At 41.6% G+C, this 19,606-nt stretch overlaps 2 protein-coding genes across 2 annotated transcripts in view; one reads left to right on the plus strand and one right to left on the minus strand.

The window, feature by feature from the left end:
• Positions 1-260: 260 nt before the first annotated feature.
• lzic (leucine zipper and CTNNBIP1 domain containing) lies at positions 261-3,111 on the plus strand. Its single transcript, XM_079272877.1, has 7 exons — positions 261-268; positions 553-678; positions 805-940; positions 1,062-1,160; positions 1,281-1,376; positions 1,613-1,694; positions 2,076-3,111. Exons 2-7 carry the CDS (start codon positions 578-580, stop codon positions 2,129-2,131), a joined length of 570 nt encoding a protein of 189 aa, XP_079129003.1. The 5' UTR covers positions 261-268; positions 553-577; the 3' UTR covers positions 2,132-3,111.
• Positions 3,112-3,455: 344 nt separating this feature from the next.
• clstn1 (calsyntenin 1) overlaps positions 3,456-19,606 on the minus strand; it is a 32,329-nt gene continuing 16,178 nt past the window's right edge. Inside the window, exons 5-19 of the mRNA XM_079273884.1 lie at positions 18,874-19,082; positions 17,946-18,095; positions 17,475-17,660; positions 17,132-17,380; positions 15,253-15,374; positions 14,947-15,109; positions 14,522-14,572; positions 13,367-13,524; positions 12,823-12,971; positions 11,910-12,154; positions 10,264-10,434; positions 9,865-10,010; positions 9,597-9,732; positions 8,577-8,761; positions 3,456-6,859 (exon numbers count right to left, since the gene is read on the minus strand). Of these exons, the coding sequence (XP_079130010.1) occupies positions 6,662-6,859; positions 8,577-8,761; positions 9,597-9,732; positions 9,865-10,010; positions 10,264-10,434; positions 11,910-12,154; positions 12,823-12,971; positions 13,367-13,524; positions 14,522-14,572; positions 14,947-15,109; positions 15,253-15,374; positions 17,132-17,380; positions 17,475-17,660; positions 17,946-18,095; positions 18,874-19,082 (2,518 nt within the window). The 3' untranslated portion in view covers positions 3,456-6,661. The remainder of the gene's footprint in view (positions 6,860-8,576; positions 8,762-9,596; positions 9,733-9,864; positions 10,011-10,263; positions 10,435-11,909; positions 12,155-12,822; positions 12,972-13,366; positions 13,525-14,521; positions 14,573-14,946; positions 15,110-15,252; positions 15,375-17,131; positions 17,381-17,474; positions 17,661-17,945; positions 18,096-18,873; positions 19,083-19,606) is intronic.

The following is a 19,606-nucleotide window of genomic DNA, read 5'->3' on the forward strand; positions in this document are numbered from 1 at the left end:
ACAGAACCAACCAGGAAGTAGATCTGATTGGACAGAATCCACCAGGAAGTGGAGAGCCGCACCCACACTCCTGAGCTACGTTCACAATCACAAACACACATCCACACACGCCTCGACAAAACAATATATATGGCGTAACCGTTCTTAAAAGTAGATATTTTTTAGGGAATTGTATGATACAGCTAGTTTGACAGTATATTCGTCAAGCTGGTGCAAATATTTAACTCATCGCACAACTGATTTACACCTGTTTACAAAGAGAGTCCCGGTGAGATGTTTTCTTTTAGCATGCAAGCTAGCTACTCAGCTAACTAAATATCTTTAAGTGTAAGCTGGTCTGAGCTTCCAGCAAAAACATTGGTCCACAGTTTGATAATCCCATTGATCTCACATTAGATATAGAGCGGTCTTGTTGTAATGCGAGCAATTCTGATGAAGTATGCTAGATGGACGTGAAGTTATTTGTGCAATAGGTTACTTAAAACGTTGATATTGTCTACTAAGATTTACATTTTTTGACTTTTTTTAAATTCTGTTTTGCGTTCTTCATAGGTTGGAAACTAGATTTGAACTAAGCATGGCTTCTCGAGGGAAATCAGAAACTGGAAAATTGAGGCAAAATATGGAAGAGCAACTTGACAGACTGATGCAGCAGCTACAAGACCTGGAGGAATGCAGGTGCATCAAAGCCTCTCTACTGAATTACCAAATGATGCTGTTGTAGCTGGCAAGTGATCGAATCTAAGCCAGACAATACTTATACATATTTTTTACATTTTCTCATCCTCTCTTTGGTTACTTTAGAGAGGAACTGGACGAGGAAGAGTATGAGGAGACAAAAAAAGAAACCTTGGAACAGTTGAGTGAATTCAATGACTCCCTGAAGAAGATCATGACAGGAGACATGACACTTGTGGATGAACTCAGTGGAATGCAGCTGGTATGGACAACTACTGTGTATTTAGGATGATTTAAAAAAAATGAAAGCTTATCGAACAATTATCTTAAAATAATCAAGTTTGTGGTTTGTGAAATGTCATAATTGTGTCTTTCATCATCAGGCAACCCAGGCAGCCATCAGCCAAGCTTTCAAAACACCAGAGGTGATCCGACTTTTTGCTAAGAAGCAGCCGGGACAACTGAGAACCAGACTATCAGAGGTTTGCACTGCAATGCCAAGGACATGATCGTAGTTGTTTAATGCTCAATCACTCCCTCGTGTTCATCTGTGTGTTGCTTGGCCTGAAAATTGTCCAACTAGTGTGTGATCTTCTGCGCAGATGGACCGAGATGTCATAGTGGGGAAACTGTCGCGGGATGTGTACACGCAGCAGAAAATGGAAATCCTCACAGCCTTGAGAAAACTTGGAGAGCAGGTGAGGGACGCTCACAGCAGAGATGTCATGTTTTTTTCCACGGGTTCATGGGTGATTCAGAGGCTTGTGCTCATGAGTCCACATGACTTATTTCAGTCAGCTGTCACAATGTTGACGGACCAGTTGCTGCAACAGGCCTGAATCTCACTTCAGAAGAAGATGTAACATTTTAAACACCATTGTCTGATCAAAGCTTGAATTAACGATGCATTATTTGTCTTTCTCTTTGTGGACAGCTCACTTCAGAGGATGAGACTTTTCTCACTGAAAATGCTACAGCTACTCTGAGCCAGTTTGAAAAAGTGACTGCAAACCTAGGTGAGAATAAACATGGGATTTCACTGATGCAACCAAAGTTTTATATTTACATTGTACACATATTTGTATATATATTTTCTATATAATAGAACAGTATCTGTATATATTCTTTGTAAATATAATTTCATTTTCTATTTTATTTCTTCCTTAAGTGCTACTTGTATGTGTTCTATTTAATTTCCTATTCATTGTTTGCATTCAATTATGATTTAAATATTTTAAATATCTGTTTACACATTTTGTGTGTGTGTGTGTGTAGCATAAAGGGCTACAACCACATTTCACTGTGCAATCCTGTATTAAATCCTTGAAATGTTTAATCATACCAATCAAGTTATTGGATGAACATTCATATTTACTGAGTCTTGTCCTCTCTTTCAGGCTCTGAAGACAAAATTCTGGCTTTAGCTAGTTCTGGTGTGAAAACCAAGGCATAACAATTCTACAAAATATTAATTTTAACTGTGTCTTTAATATTACCAAGTAAGTAAAAAATGTGCCATTTGATCATTGGTTTTTAAATTATCAGTGCACTTGTAGGTGTTGCTGTAGATGCTAACACTTTAACAGTCATTTTTTTTATAGCCCTTAGCTTTTGTGAATGTGTCTTATTTTCTCAGTGGCTTGTGAAATTGTATTATAGGTACGAGCATGTGATTTTTGGAACATGAAGACTTGTACATTAATGTAAAAGATGGTCCAGGCAGTTCAAGAGAAATACTCTGTTGTGATTTGTGCTGTATTTGTTATTGGGTTGCTGTGTCTATCCGTCTTAAAACCTTAAATTGAACATTGTTTTAAGTTGTAAAATAGTCTAGATGTGTTTTTATTTGAACTATACGCCGTTTAGAAGGATTTGTACATAACGAGAACTTTGAAGTAACCATAATACACAACGAAGACAGCAACACTAGCACGTAAAGTAGTATGCTGCACACATACATAATATGCAGTATGCATACAGTACGACTCAACAATAGGCAGGATGGGGTCAGCTCAAACATGTCTGACACGTCTCACAACTTTTAAAAGCAATCAAAGCAATATATCCAAATGATCACAGGTATGTCAACCACAAAGGCTTTATAATTGTAGAATGACTCAAAAATAATGAACACATGCAAAATATGATGTTGACAGAGCAGCAGTAACAAATCACAGCTCTGACAGGAATAGATGGACACGTGGCAGAAAAGGAACTAAACTCAACTATGGCCTCTTCAGATTGAAACAAAATATACTCTTTGGAAGTCTGCATGGGAACTGCATTTGTCCGGTGGAAACGTATTGAAATGAAATGAGAAACAAGCTGGACCGAAACTATTTGATCAGATGAGTTTTTCTCCAGTCTGCCTGCAATGTGATTAGAAATCCAACGGGTGGATTAATTCTGTTAGACATTTCTGAGGTTCTTGTGATTGTTTCAGCATCCAGCGACATGAGTGATTGAGCAGTTTTGAATAAAACACCGGAGGTCTGAATATGGTGTTGTATTCAGCTTTGAAGCCATGTTTCTTTGAATGTGAATTTACAAAAAATCAATAGTTTGTTTATCATTTTATTCATTTGGTTTAACTGGTTTCACCTTTTACTCTTAGCTTTAGATCAAATAATTTCCACCACCAGAGGGCAGTATTGCTCCACATTTAGAAATACGTTCAGTAGCACTGCACAAGGTGTGTGCTACCAGCACCAAGTCTAGTGACGCACCTACAGTATGATGACTGAAGAAAAACCAAGAGGCGACAGAAGTTATACCCCATCTCATCATCCTTTATTTTGTTTACGAGCAAGCATCAACTTCACTACAATTTGCCTTTGAATTGGTAGAAAAGTGAGAGTAGCTCCAACAAGCACAAAGGAAGCATTCAACCGCTCTGAAAACATCGTCACCTTCGGTTTTGAGCACATTTGTAAAGGAAAAGAAAAAAATATATATCTGGAGTGTGGTGGACGTGTGAAACAGACATTCTGAGAATCAGTAGTGTATCACGTCTCCTGTCTCACAACACCACATGGAACGTACACAAACTTGTGGTTCATGCAAATTAAATTCCCCTTAAATCCTAGTGTTATTACAGTATGGCTGCATTTCAGTTTGTTAGGCAGTGACATTCAATTCAACCAACTTATACCCAGAAAACTGGAGGTGGTAGAGTCACTGTGGAGACCTGACTCATGGTTCAGTGTGCACATATCAGTGACCCATGGTATTGTACTTTAAAATAGCAGATGAAATGTGGACATTAAGTGTTTGACGTAACGAAACGGAGAATTTCGACAGGCTTATACTCTGGTTCTTGTGAATTTCATGCTGCCCTCAAAATCATTTCTCAACAACTCAGGCAATAGGACGCCGTTCAAAATGACCTTCCACTACAGGTCAGTTAACAGTATACCCATGTATGCTGCCAAAGCACTTTCATAATGTACTGTACATCTTTTTAAAGGTGTATTCCGTCAATGATTTAGTACAATATCTATAGAAGATACAATATGGATCTACTTCCTCTACACATCAACATGGACACATGACATCTATGTAAAACGTTTTTTCACTTTTAATAAAACTAGCAGTGGACTACTGTTACAACAAACTGAAACAAGATGTAATCCCCAGCTCTGTAAGAAATCTAGCATCAAACAAGTACAAATAAAAAAACAAACAAACAAAAATATTGCCTCAATAAAAGAGCACAGATGAGTGTTTTTGTTAGACCTGCTAATTGCGCTATGATTGGAAAAAGGCACTCCCATCTCAGCCGGCAGTCCAAGTCATCATGGAGGGGAGACTGTTCACTACATTTCCACCACGGACCTTTTTGATTAAGTATAAATTAATTGAATCTAAGAAACACAACTGTGCAACTCAAACCTTCAAAAACAGCCTGGAATCTGTCCCCAAAAAAGCCTTGAATGTGTATTTGAATTCAATTTTGGCCTCTGAAAATAGACTTGAATGCTAAATATGAGACTCAAAACACCAACGTTTCTAATCCCGATATATTGCCACATTCAGTTCACTTTTATGCCGCAAATCTGATCTGCTGTGATTAATCCAGGTTTGGCCAGTGTTAACATTTTAACTTGGTACCCAAAAACATGAGACAAACACCAAATAGTTTAGCGTGGAGGTACATCTGTATCTGGTTTTGTGAACGATATATATATACACAACGGTGACGGACAACAGTGTCTGAGAGGAGATAGAGGTTGGACACATTTTCCCAATCCATTGTATAAGCTTCACAATGACACCAGAAGGAAAAGAAGTTTACCAAATGTAAACAAATATTTTAGAACAACTCTACAGTACAGTTACATGTACAATAAAATCTAGTGGTCTACGGCAAAAAAATACTTTGTTTTGAAGAATAAGATTCATTTTCAAACCGTTTTCTTTCTGTAAACTATGCAGTCGTAACCTCAGCTGTAAATCCTTGCTGCATATTCTGCAATTGGAACCAGTTTAAAAATGCATCTAATATATGTCTTTATTATTATTATTATTTCTGGTTAAATAGCCGTGCCATGGAAAAGGAACTTGCAATAAAACAATCCTGAAAAGTACTTTCCTTTCTATCCCTCAAAACAATGCCAGCAACTGCACTATTCCAGCAGGCTCCACTAAAGCTCCGTCTGTCATTCCTCTGCTCTGTCAGTAGTTTGTAGGGTTTTGTCCTCCCTACTTCTGTCCACACAGCAGCACCGGGATACGCACGGAAGGCTTTTAAAGCTGCTGAGGAAATCCCTCTACTTGTCCAATTTCACTGGCAGAAACGTTAGCACCCATATTTCAAGATCAACAGCACTGCAGTACCTTGATGGCCTAGTGTTTGTACCGTTCCACACAAAATGTCGATTTTTTACATTAGCATTTCTGAGTACGATTAATCTGAACAAAAAGAAAATCCCTTCTGTACAACAGTGAGATCTAATGGGAATGAAATACACTGACGCCTGGAGTAGAGCATTGCCACCTGTGCAAGCAAAGCAAAGCGATGTACGAAGCTGAAACCATCCACCGGTTCTGCCTACGAAGAAGCTAAATAATCGATTTTCCTCTTTGCAAAAAAAATAAAAAAATAAAAAGACAAAATGGACACCACTTTGTCATGGAAACCTCCGCTCAACAGTCCTGGGTTTCTCATCATGAAGCAGACATTTTTGTACAAGCATGATGAACAGCTTTTGCAGAAATTTAGCGACATGCTGCAGCCTGTGTGACACAAATATTCTACATCACGAACTGCGTCGTTTTAGATATTGGACCCCGTTGAGAAGGCCTTCACTAACACATCGACGAATTACATGGTTTCTTTATATTTACAAAATCGTTAAAAAGCTATTTATTTCTCTACACATATGACTTCTCCAATATCCTCATGCACTAAAAGAATAAAACAAAGCAACAACAAAAACAAAAAAGCGATCTATTTGTTAAAAGCATCGTTTTGTTTCACTGTGGACTACAAGTCGAGACAACTCAAGTCAAAGCTATACGTGAGATTAGTGGCAGACAATTCTAAAAGCATCACGCAAAGAAATCAGGGGGGGGGGGGTCTCCATTTGAAAGCCTTATGTCTGAGAGAAAACTAAAAAGTGCAGGGTTGGCTTCCTCACTCAGTTCAGAACAAATGTAGGCCAAGTTTTCCTGGGAATTAAAATACAATAAATAAAAAAAAATGAACAGTAAAAATCAGCAATCCAGTGATGACTACACTACACTGAGTACCACCACTAAGATAACAACAGGAAAGCCTTGACCACATATACGCTGAAGGAAATTTAGTTTTGCTTTTTTGTATTTTTTTGTCTTTTTACATCATGGCTCCTTGTAGGGGGTGTGCGTGTGTGTGGAGCAGTGAGTATGAGGATCTGAGTGAGTGTGAGTTGGTGATGTGCATGTGTGTGTGTGTGTGTGAGCTTGTGTTGAGTGTTATGCGTGTGTGTTTGTGTGTGCCGTTTTAGTAAGTGAGGGTGGAGTCGTCCCACTCCAGCTGCTGCTGTCTGCTGGCCCCCTGCTGGTCCTCCGGCTCCGCGCCCTCCTCGTCTTCGCTGCTCTCTGACTCAGCGCTCGTGATGTCATCTTCCTCCTCTCCATCCTCGCTCTCCTCCTCCTCTTCCTCCTCCTCCTCCCCGCTGCTGTGCTGGTCCTCGTACGTCTGCGTTAGAGAGAGAGGGTGGGGTCGTTGGTGAAGAGGCACTAAAATGCATATATTTGGAGATCTAAACTCCTTCATGCGTATTACCCACAGTGTCCAGGCTCCGTCTTTCTGTCCCCTTATTTTCTGTCATCTCTATACTACCAGCTTTCAAAATGACCTAAATATCATCGCGAAAACATGCGAGTTTGGTCTCACTGAAACAAAACATTGAAACAAAGCCCTTTGACTTGTTTAGTACATGTGATTTTGCATACATTTTCCCTTATCATGATATAAACTGATATCAGAAAATACCTTTAAACCACATAGTGGTTAGGGGCCACTCTAAGTTTAACCTCAATACTAGAAACAGTGAGCTGCACACAGCACACTCATGTTAACCAACCAGACTGGTTTGTGATCTCAAGGACAAAAGAAACAAAAGATCTGCTGTTTAGGAGACTGTTTTTTTTGTTTCTCACCATTTACTGCAGTCAAACAAGTTTCCATACCCCACGGCAGACCAAATCTAGGATGTGCTGCTCTTCTCTACTGCAACCCGTGATGGGATTTAGGTTGACTGTTCCACTTCCCTCAAGCAGCTGTAAATACTGCAGTTAAAGACGGTAGTTAAAGAGCACCTCGACACCCACTGGAAATCTTCTTTCAGTTATTTCGAGTGGTTTCATTTTTCACTTTGCTGCAGTGAAGTACAGGTGTAACACAGGACACTGTGACGTTGCTGTTGAATGTGGTTAAAGCTGCAACCGGGGGGCAATTCTCTGACCGCACCCAGTCAGAGGTGAAACAGGCCTGAAACGTGCAACTAGAGAGGGAAGAAAAACGCTCTCTGTCAAACTGCTGACTCATCGAGTTAAGAAGCTAATCGCTGGATTATTGTGACTCGCGATTAGGGCTAGGCAATATATCAATAATATAATATAATATAATAATAATATATTGTGATATGAGACTAGGTATCATCTTGGGTTTTGGATATTGTAATATGGCATAAGAGTTGTCTTTCCCTGGTTATAAAGGCTGCATTACAAGTGATTTTTATGAACTTACCAGACTTTCCCTTTACCTACTGAATTATTATGTCCACATTACTGATGATTATTTATCAAATATCTCTTTGTGAATAATTTGTGAATGCACCAACAGTCAACGCCACAACATTGTCTCAATAACAATATCGCGGTATTTGATCATTGACGTTGACATTTGATTTTCTCCACATCGCCCAGCCCTCCTAGCTGTTGGCAAAGAACAAGATAGAAATGAATGCAAGCCCACACATGACTCAAAAAGGGTGTGAGTCCACTGTACAAACATCTATACCCTGCAAACAAACTGACTCATTCATTACAAATCTTCCCTTTGGACTTTTGGAAGACAAAAATATTGGTGCTGCATCATTGGCTGTGGGAAACAAAAAAAGCTCTAAATCTCCACAAGGTGTTTGCACAAAAATGATCTAAATATTGATATATATAAATCTTTTATTATAATTAGCGAGGTAACATTAAACAAAGTCTCTTCCCCCACCCCCACAGGGCTGTCAATCACGAAAGCTCAGACTAAACTAGGCCACAGTCACAACATCACCCAGGGAGCATTAGCAGGTGAGAAAGCTGAGCACATTTTGTTGAGAAGTGAAATTCTGTTCAGCTTTTCACTGAGAAAACATTCACTCATCTTGCCTCCCTGCAAACACACTGTGTGTCATTACCTCCATGGGGTTGACGGTGATGGTGAGGGCTGAGTCGTCCCAGTCCATCTCGTTCTCCTTGCCGCTCTCCTGGTCTCTCATGGTACTCTGGTGTGCAGCGCGGATGCGGAACACGCCCAGGATGATCATAAACACCAGGAAGCTAACGCACACCACAATGACAATGGTGGCAGCGCTGGGTACAACTGTGATGAAGCAAACACAAGCGAACACAGAACGATGGGTTAGAGGTGAATTCTGCTCAATTTGCAAATGGAAACCCTGTTAGAGCTTCATGTGGGGAGACACAGCGTCTGTCTGAGGCCATTTCAAGGACTTTGGCGTCATGGTGCGCCAGCGCTGATGTTAATGGCTTCTTAGTAAACTGCAGATGGATGCTTTCTGCAGCTCTTGGTACGCGTCTTTAAATAGCTTTGCCTGTGTCCCTCCAACCAGCTCCATATTTGCCTCATATTATCAGGAATGGGCCTCTCATTTGCGTGGCAGGCTTAGTGAGCCTGACAGCCCAGAGGATTACTGAAGCCAGGAAATAAAAGGTTGAGTTCAGACCGCCATGTGTACAGATGTCACAGACAGCACTCAAGTGTAATCCCTAAACTTGTGGCACAGAAAAAAAACAACAAACACCAGTGTTTCATACGTGCCCTACTTCTGGTTAATAGATTGTAATCCATCCCGAGCAATGCTTGTCACACTGGAGGCGAAACATTTTTTCTGGAGCAACAATTAAGCAGATTACTAGCTTGATTATGCTGTTTGTTATTCATTGAAATGTATGAGTAAAATGCTGCAACTGGGTGAAGTTTCAGTAGGCAAAACTGAGAAGTTCAATCAGTCATCAAGTGATGAAAATAAAATAAAATAAAATATATTTATCATGATGCTTAACAGTCTTGAAAGACGTAAATAATCTCTACATGTCTTAAAAACAAACAGAGTCTTTGCTTGTATGATGCAAGGGACAAAGAAAGAAACATGGTGTGTTGTTTTTGAACCCTGACGTTCCACATGCTGCAGTACCTGAGGCCTGGTGAGCGTTGACCAGGTTGTGACCGGACAGATCCACAGAGGCATGGTGCACAGGGTTAATGAAGTTGGGCTGCACCATGGCATTGTTGGCATGGTCCACAGGACTGGCTGTGTGGATGACATTCACCTGGAGAGAATAAAAAAAAAACAGAAACACACATGTATACGGTCGCAAAATGTCAGATGTAGCTCAAGTATTCAGGGCACTGCTGGCAGTGCTCTGCTTTGGATGCGTCACATAACAAATGCTCAGTCATACCTCGACCTTGAAGTCATTGCTGATGTAGCGGCCGTTGAGCTCGGAGCAGACCAGTTTGAATTTCCTGTCGAAGAGAGCCTCGGTGTGCCAGTTCTTGTAACGGATAAGATGCAGGACCTGCTCGTAGTTGGCCATGGTGTTCACACCTGGAACATGCAGAGGAGAGCTGGTGTCATAGACGCATATAGAGTATTGCTGTGGAATCGTATGTTTGGAAAATAATTTGTGGTTTTAAGATGATTTAGAAATGTATCCTGAAAGATTCTACTTATACACATGTATATTTGAGGCCTCCGTATTAAAACAGATTTCAAAGAATTCCCTTCTTTTGTAAAGCAGATGTCTTGTGCAAAGCGTTCATTGTATCACAGATATGTTTGGAAAGCTCTGTGTTTGTACCGGTGATGACGAGGCCCGGGTTAGAGGAACTCATCTCCAGGCCATGCTGCTGCAGCTGGGACATGTCCACCTCCAGGCCCTCGTGCTCCCCGTCCAGCTCGTCTCCCACCACACTCACTTCGCATGTGTCCAGGTTGTGCATGATCTCTTCGGACACCACCGTCTCTTGCACTGAAAGAGCAATGGAGACAAAACAAATGAGGGCTTAGGATTGTACATCGGGCCTGTGATGTAAGTTTGCAAGAGTACTCCACTGAATTAGCGTTGCGCTCATATAACATGTCGGACCAATGATGGGCAATTTAAAATAACACATGGATCAAATGCAATGCAGCAGAAATAGAGATACTGTCTTGTTTATTCCATGCATTCTTCTTACACCTACATTACCCAGAATGCAAATCAACCACTGACAGTTTGGTCAGAGATTCTGAAATTGCTATGTTTGGAGCAGCTAATGTAGCATTGAGTCACTAGCCTCAAGCAGAGACGAAGAGCGGGCTGCAGGGGTCTGGTAAGATAGCTTCTTTCTTACTCCACACCTTCAGACTTTACGTGTGAAGTTGGTGTTGTTACCGTTTAACACACCAACACTGGAAATGTATACAAGATGAGAAAAAAAACCAATATTCCTATAGCAAATATCATCAAATAAAATATCATCCTGTTTGTATGAAATTACCAGTTGATGAAAGTAAAGACTTGTTAATGAGCTTCTCAAATCTCATGTTTTAGAAAGCAATTAATGGTAAAAGGGTGAGGGTTAGAAGGGGAGGATGAAGAACTGGATCTAGATGATAACACAAGGGCCACCACAGTTTGATCATTAGAAATAATCAGCAACAGTACAGCCCAACCTGAGCAGGTAGACCAGATAGCTGCGCTTCATCATGAACTACTGCCGGTTGACCAAAAAGGTGGAAAACAACTCAGACACTCATATCCACATGAAAGGAATTCAATTTATACTTTTAATTTAATATACCAATTCATATTCCATGCAAAAACAGTGTGCACCTTTTGACGCAGTGGAAGCTGCTATTAGGTGATTCTTAATCATCTGCTGTGACATCGCGTTAGTTGGTTGTGGAAGGTGGGGCAGTGTAATGCAGGCAATAGCTACAGATCTCTGTAAGCCCTTTTGTCCCATATGGCCTGCTGTTCACCACAGGACACTGCAACTCCCTGTATCTGTGTCAAGCCTATTGTCTCTACACGACTTAGCTCACGCACAAGACTGCTCACACAACAGATGGCTGGCCGGTCACTGCCCCTCCCAGAAAGTAGTAAACAACTTATCTCTTTTCTCCCTCCCTCTCGCTCTGTCCGTGTCCAATCCCTTCGGCCTCCAGGCATAATAGCTCACCATCACCTGCTACTGTACATCTACACCGCTATCAACTCTACATTCACATTCAGTGTCTGAGGTAATTCAAACCAAGGCCACGGATAGGGTATCACTGTTTATCCCACTGCCTCAGAGGGCACAAGACTAACATTACATGGTAGTTTCGAAGTAGAAATTCAGTGGATAAAACTCAGAAGATGAACAGATTGTTGAGCTAAGAACAATCAATCCCCTGAAAACTACAAATTCCCTCTAACATTATCTGGTGTTATCGTAGACGTATGTGCACTTGACTCACCCGTAGGGTCATCAGCAGCTCCCTCTGCCGCTTCGGACTCGGTGTCGGCCTCCACTTCGCGGGTGATGGTGCTCACGATGCGTAGTTCGGGGAACAGCGTCACACCTTCCTGGCTCTCGAATTCGGCGGCGCTGCGGGCAAAGTGGTCGATGCCACTCAGGCTGATCTTGGGCTCTTCAGGCTGCAGCACCATCACATAACCTTCCGCATCTGGCACCGTTACGCAGGACTCTTCGTTGAAGCATCTAAGGGAAGATTTTAGTTTGAATACCTGGGAACGTGGGCGTTTTATCATAGTTTGATTGAGGTGCTAAAGACTAAAGGAGCATTTTGAACGTGCCCTGCTTCCATAATCTTATATTTGTCCAGTTCAGGCAATGTGATGGGGAAAGAGAAAACACTGAAATGGACTGTTACAGTTTCAGAAGAAACGTGACAAGTGAAAGTGAATAAATTCAAGCCACCAGATGCATAAAACTGTGTAGATTCACAACTGCTTACATGAACAAAGACAGAAATATGCATACGCATTATTGTTGTCAGATTTATAATTCCACAGACGCTTTATACATTTGAATCATTGTGGAACTGGGTGCACAAGCCTCATTTCGTAGTAAGTACTAAGAAATACTATGATCTTTTCCAGGAATGGAAAAAAATAAAAATAAAAACACATGAACATATTCTTAGCTTATATCTATCTATATGTCTGTGTAATGGTGTGGCGAAAAAGCTTACAAGGTGAAAAGGAGTAATTTGTCATTTCACTGTGAATGAAACTGTGAATGAAAAACAGGTTCTTTAGGCGGAAGAACCTGTTTCCTTCAACGTCTGGCTGCTGCTGCTGCTGCTGATAGATGAGGCGACACAAGATAATATAACTGGTGAAGTATTTTGGGTTTCTGCTCCTTACTTGACGGTGGTGGAGATGCGGAGGTGCCTGATGCCAGGGGTCGGGAACTGGCGGGAGTTCAAGTAGGAGATGTGCTGCATCACCTTGTCGAAGGCATCGATGTCGTCGCCCTCCACGGTCAGAGAGGATTGGTTGGGGTTGAACTCAACCTGAGAGAAGAAATCATTTCACGTATTTCTTTCTTTTAGGTAGAGCAGTGCTTTCGTAGCAGGGAGCCCCCTGAGGGGTTGCAGGATGACAGACAAGCTATAAATATAATTCGTAGTTTCTGATTTTTTAAATTGTAAAATGCTGTATATTCTAACCTCTTCAGGCCTCTGCAAACTGTTCAGATCACTCTTTGATTGAACTGATCACAATCCACACATAGATGCAACCTGTGAAAGGAGTTCAGAGTGCACCACTTTGCTTCCCCGACTAGGATCACAAGCCTAAAATGTTTGCAACTACTGAGTTAGACCACTTTCTTGATGCAAACATATACTCCGTCTCGCCTGACTGAGGTCGAGTGTGTTTTGGGTCTCTAAAACACTGCTGTGCTCACCTTGACAGCTGAAGCTACCTCCGCAGGCAGCTGCACGTCCAGGCCTTCCTTGCAGGTGTACAAACAGTCGATCACCTTCTTGTTCTCCAGCTTGCCAGAGCGGATCATCAGGCCCGCTAGGTTCCCCCGGAAAAACTGAGCCATTCTAGCATTTCCACCTGGGTACGTCAGGATAGCGAGGAGGAGATAAGAAACACAAAGCAGTAGTTACTCAAGTGTACATTCCACAGACTGCATTCAAGCATGCTGTCTCAATGTGCAAAGCTGGCGTGAATGGCGTCCATGCAAGTTAGTATGTGTGCCCTTACAAGGCCTGAGGCCCAATGAGGGAGACATGAGAATGATGGATGAGCGTATACACGCCTTATGCATGCAACATCTGCATTAAGAGGGGGAACCACTGCCTTACTGTGGGAAAAAAAATGACATCAATCGGAAAAAAAAGAAACAAAAAAGAAATAACAAAAATGTGAAATGAGTGATTTTTAGTCACCTTGTTTTCACTTAATAAAGGAAGGACATTTTAATATTACTGAGTATCTCTGTGAGGTGAATCAATCCTGCCGAATGAGACAGGAAACAACTACTGTGTCTTCCCCCTAAACCACAATGAGTATAAGTCTGCATCACTGCAGAGTCAGAGACTAACCTGGACCTCCACGTCTCAGGGTGTGTGTGTGTGTGTGTGTGTGTGTGTGTGTGTGTGTGTGTGTGTGTGTGTGTGTGTGTGTGCGTGCGCTGCTGAAGCCCTGTTATCTGATATGGAGGAGTTTACTTTTCTGACCCAAAGGTCATGTTCTGAAAGAAGAGGGAAGCAGGACCAGAATGCTGCGGCCAGGTCAGATTTGTGTGCTTATTATACGTCTATTTCTGCTCAAGTGTATCAGACTGCGGTGAATAACTCTGGCTGCCGCAGTGAGAAGAGCACATAAATAGAGAATGAAGAAAACGAAACTAAAAGAATTATGCAGGCAGCATTAAAACCACACTCATCCACACTGCATCATGCTCCAAACGCTTATGAAAAACAAATCTTTCTGCATCTACAATGCACGAGAGTCATTTGAGTCGGAATGGTATGACGATGCAGTTAGCTTGGTGGGACATTGTGGACACATGGAGATATTTGAGGAGTAAGGGAAAGATTTGAGCAACCTGAGGTGGGCTCAGACACTGACTCAGTGTCATTGTCATGTCCTGAGTTGTCTGTAAAGGACAGAAACAAGAGAGCAAGGAGAGACAGGGAGGACGGTTGAGGATCTGCAGCAGAGATTCAGATGCTAAATAGGTACGCCATGGTGCATCGTTTAAGAATCCAACAAAGAGTTAATAAAACAACATGCATGCTACATTTTTACACAAGCTCTAATCAACAAATATATAATTATCATAATATAATATGAGATCATCAGGTTGCATTAAAGCATCTTTTAGCCACCAGAAATAGCTAAATGTTACAGAAACCATAAAGAGATTCACTGTGTATACAATGTATTTGTGCTTCAGACTTCTATTCATATCATTTTATATTAATGTATTCTGTCACAGCAGTCCTCTAAAAAAATGTATTGATAGGTTACCTTGCCAGCAGGCACCAATGGTGAGCTGCGTTTCGATCTTGGAGGTGTGCAGTGGGTAGTCCTCTGTAACCAGGAAAGGCTCAAATGTAGTGCCATCCACAAACAGAGACACAGTGGGCAACTCCACATTCAGCACATAGTGATGCCACTCTTTGTCACACGCCTGTGAAGGGCACAACAGAGGGAATGTAAAAGGTGAAATTGAGTCACACAATGCTCTGTACCTCGCTTTATTCTTGGTTAATGATCACGCGTTAAAGCAGGCCATCATCCGCCAAACAAAGTCTGGTATTAGAAGCAACTGACCTGGTCGAGTTTCCAGTGAAACTCGGCTGGTTTGTAGTTCTCTGCCTCTGATGGGTCCTGGCGCAGGAGGAGGATCAGCCTGCAGTTGTGGACGTACAGCGAGTAGTGGTGTCTGTTCATCTCTGCGGTGGGGAATATGAGAGAGGAGATATGAAAATGTATAACTGTGTGAATATTTGGAGAATGGATGGGTTATTGCTCCTGCCAAAACACAAGACTGAAAAGAAGACATTTACTAGTATGTGCATTTTCTTTTAATTCAGCAGTAAAGCTCTTATAGAGCCCATGGGAAGCAAAAAAGCAACTACAACACAAGAACAAAAGATATTTTGTGATTTGATATTTTTGTATTATAATACCAACATCTGTCATATGATGTCAAACGGTATAATTAGAGAGCATCAGGTTACACTGCAGGTCTATGTAATTTAAATGAAATCCATTAACAGACCTGAAAAGCTGCGTCTTCCTCTCATTTGATTAAGATAATCACATCAACAACAGGCCACCCTTTTAGGAAGTAACACAGTAACATATCATGTTTCAGAAATAGGATTCTGGACTCAGGTCTGATTGTGATTTAAAATGACGGTATATTAATATCCATACTAAGGGTCAGTCATGAGTCTACTCACATCCCTGCCTTGGGTGAAATGTAACACTTTGCTAAAGCAGAATTAGTTTCCATTATGAGCCATTTCATCAGTTGCTTGCAGCAAGTCAATTCAATTTACACTTTGAAGAATTCATTTAAATGTTTCATGTATTTAAATAAACAACAACAATTTGAATGGACCCAACAGTTGAAATAAAGATTTGTCTGCTTGCTACTGTGGGTTATATAAGTGGCTGGTCGGACTAAGTAAGATATTTTAAGACACTCTGGTGACTTACGGTCTGCATTTAACTGAATCAATTCATCAAAAAAATAACCAACTGATTATTTTGATAGTTAACATAATTATTTCTCTGCATTTGTGGTCACATTGGTGGTCCAAAATATAATATCCAAAATATAATATCCAGGATTAAGAACTAAAGACTAGACTGTAGAAGAACTGAACGCGATACATGTATGTTTCTGTGAAACATGCTGCGCTGAATGGAGGTCATGAATGGTGCTGAGATCACGGGTAAGGGAGCTTCCTGTCCGGGGCACAGCCCTTCTGATGTAATCCTTCTTATGTAAGCAGTCGAACAGAAGCTGATGAACTGCCTCTCACCGACTATGGCACAGACTTTACAGTCAATAAGATCAGCAAGACCACACGCAAAATGTACAGCGAGTGACAGAAATAGAAAAGGCCAGCGCGGACTCTGTAAGGAACGCAGGTTTTAACAGTAGATACCCGTCTCAACAATAGGTAATACATGTATGGTACTAGTTTTACGTATTGTTTGGTGCTATTTGAATGCGTTTCTGCCATTAATGTCAAATGGTCCAATCAGCAGTTTTTGACTGTATACCCGGTAAATAAAAAGGTATATTCATATAGTTTGACTTGCCATTTAAAAATAAAAACAATGTCAGTGAGTTAGTTTCTGAACTGTCCAGGACTTTTGTTTACCAGATTGTTAGAAGTATTACTCAGGTCAACAACCCTTTAGCAAGACCAGAAACATAAAAATGAACTAAAACAGCTTTGAGTTGATGTGCTTGTCATGCAGCGATAGTCTTCGTATTAGAGGACCTGACAATCAATACAGGAGTGAGTCACGTTCACATCTGTATTATGGTGGGTTTATATTTGGATCACAGACTATGCCTCGAATTATGCATGTTTTTTTCGTCTTTTTACAGTTGACAACCTGCAAACCAATATCAGCTCATAAAACAATTAAACTAACAGTCAAACTGGAGCTTCTCGAGGGACATTACCTGTCTTGTCAGAGTTGCAGAGGATGGTTTCCTTCTCGTGGGCCCCGGGGCCATGTCTCATCCACACAGAGAGGGTGAAGGGCTCCTTCAGGTTGGTGCTCACCAGGCCATCAGGGACCTTGATGGCCTGGGTGCCATTGAACTCAAACACCTGGTCGCTGTCATGCCCGTTATCGGTGGGCAGGCCTACCGTCCAGTTTGCGGAGCTGCTGGGTGCCGGCAGAAGCTCCACGGTGCCGGAGCTGGCTCCTAGAAGACAATCAAAGAGTGCAAAGGCAATTCGATTTGTGATTCCAATGATGCAATACTGACAATAACCATTTCCGGTGGAGCAGTTACTTACCACACAGCTTGTGCAGAGACTTCTCAGAGTAGGTATCACGGTCGCAGCCTTTGCCAATATGGTTGGTTTCCAGGTCAATGTCGGCTCGGATGGACGTGATTGGCTCGTCGCAGGTCTCCAAGTGCATGCTGGGGAAAAGAGCCAGGCTACCTGTGCCAGGCTCGTATTCAATCCTCTTGTTGAAGCCTGAAAGACAAAGCCAGAGGTAAAGGTAAAACGAAAAGATGTCCTTCAGCACAGCGCCGATAACGTGAGCAGTCAATACTGAGGCAATGGGAATTCCTCTTTAAGAACTTTAAGTACTTCAGTTCTTTCATCAACACGATAAAAGCCCTTGCAGCTTAAATAACCGCTTGGACAATGGCAGCCTGTGTGGGCTCTGCATTGGTGGATGGCTTTTTATTCAGCACAGAGACACACCTAAACAGTGATGGTGGGCGAGCTGCAGCGAGTAGAGGAGAGCTTTGATACCTTGCCAGCTGGGTTTGCAGGTGGGCTTGACGCTTATCTTGACCAGGACGTCTTCGGAGGCGCGGTTCTTTCCACAGTCGTAGGCTGTCACAGTCAGCTTGTACATGCGCTCTTTGCCGTAGATCAGTTTCTCTGTGTTCTTGATGAAGCCTGAGGGAAGCAGGGGGAAAAAAAGGAGAGTGCCAGGGACGCTCTTTGTTTAATTTCAACGCTGCAGCTGTGTTCGGAAATTTATAAAAAAAAAAACGTCTGAGCTAAACTCAACTACAGCACACTATTTTCAAATATTTTTAAAAAGCTGCCAAATATAATTAGAATCTTTGCTAAAAAGGCCCAAAAGTGATTCACTGTCAAGCTGAACTAAAAGCACAATATATTCATGCTTTTAATTGACATCTCTTTCGGGCCACATTGTAATATTTTGACTTGCATCTTTTTCCTCAAGCGGCTATATTGTTCATTACCAAGCTAATGTTGTCGCCTGATTAGCATGCAAGTGATTTAAATAAAAGGAAGGAATTTGTTTGACCAAGATCTAATCTCAGGTTCTTCTTTTTCAACCTCAAACACTAATTAGCCGTCACAGTTGAGCACCTTCAGCAACGTTATGCATCTTCACACGGATTGTTCTCCTCCTATTATCACCGGTCTGTATTTTCTTATTTGTTAAAGCTGGGCGTCACATCAGCTGAGCCTTGATATCTGATGTCGTTTTTACTTTTCTTTAACAAGACACACAGATAAATACTACACTATATATAGTCTGAAACAAATGTCCAACTGGGGTGACATTTCAAGGACACCGTCATCGTTTCACAAGGCAAGAAGCTGCCTTGAATTCTAAATGACAGATCAATATGGTGTGTGTCAATAACATTGTGGCTCTTAGGCATGCACTAACACAAGGCTGCTAGTTGTAGCTTCTTACCATCTTTGTCGACGGTGAAGGGCACATCAGGAGTGACGATCTCGTAGTTGCAGATTTGGCTGAACTGGAATGAGCAGTCAGCATCCACTGCCTCCACCTTCAGGATGCTGTCATACTTCTTTCCCTCGATAACGGTGGCTTTGTAGGACTTCTCCTTGAACACTGGTGAATACTCATTGATGTCGTTTACCTGGATGTGGACAGTGGCCCTGAAAGAGACATGCTTGAGTCAGGACTGTCAGCGTGGGGATGTTCTAAGACATACTTACTGAAAATATAACCAGAGGAAAATATATTATTGTCACACTGCGTGATGATTCTGTTCTGGTGCATTGATGTTCACACTTATTAATATCAGTAGCAACAGAGGAATGAACATGTCCTATGCACTGACAGGTGACTCATGCATTTAATACATTTTGGTGACTGTTATCCTGCGTCATCATCGCTTCATGGAGAAATCAAACGTTGGTGACTGAAAGCCAGTCAAGTGTTGCTTTGCAGCGTGTTTATTTGTCTTCTCTGGTGATCATACATTTCTCACAAAGAAATAATTGACTATACGTTTTCTTAGTCCAGACTAAAAATAGATCTGATTAGAGCGGCAACCAACTCACTATTGATTCACTTTTTGATGGGTAACTGTCAAAACACATTAAGTAGAACACACGCTCATCAGGGTACATTTCTCCACTCGTGTCATACACAAGACTACAACACTGCTACACTGTTG

Source organism: Melanostigma gelatinosum (genome assembly GCF_949748355.1).
Source record: "Melanostigma gelatinosum genome assembly, chromosome: 8".
Lineage (NCBI taxonomy): Eukaryota > Metazoa > Chordata > Actinopteri > Perciformes > Zoarcidae > Melanostigma > Melanostigma gelatinosum.

Bases quoted from the DNA above. Each gene is read 5' to 3' on its own strand.
- lzic (XM_079272877.1), top strand. From the start codon at position 578: ATGGCTTCTCGAGGGAAATCAGAAACTGGAAAATTGAGGCAAAATATG. The intron at 941-1,061 runs GTATGGACAACT...TTTCATCATCAG, and splicing joins AACTCAGTGGAATGCAGCTG to GCAACCCAGGCAGCCATCAG. The intron at 1,695-2,075 runs GTGAGAATAAAC...CCTCTCTTTCAG, and splicing joins AAAAGTGACTGCAAACCTAG to GCTCTGAAGACAAAATTCTG.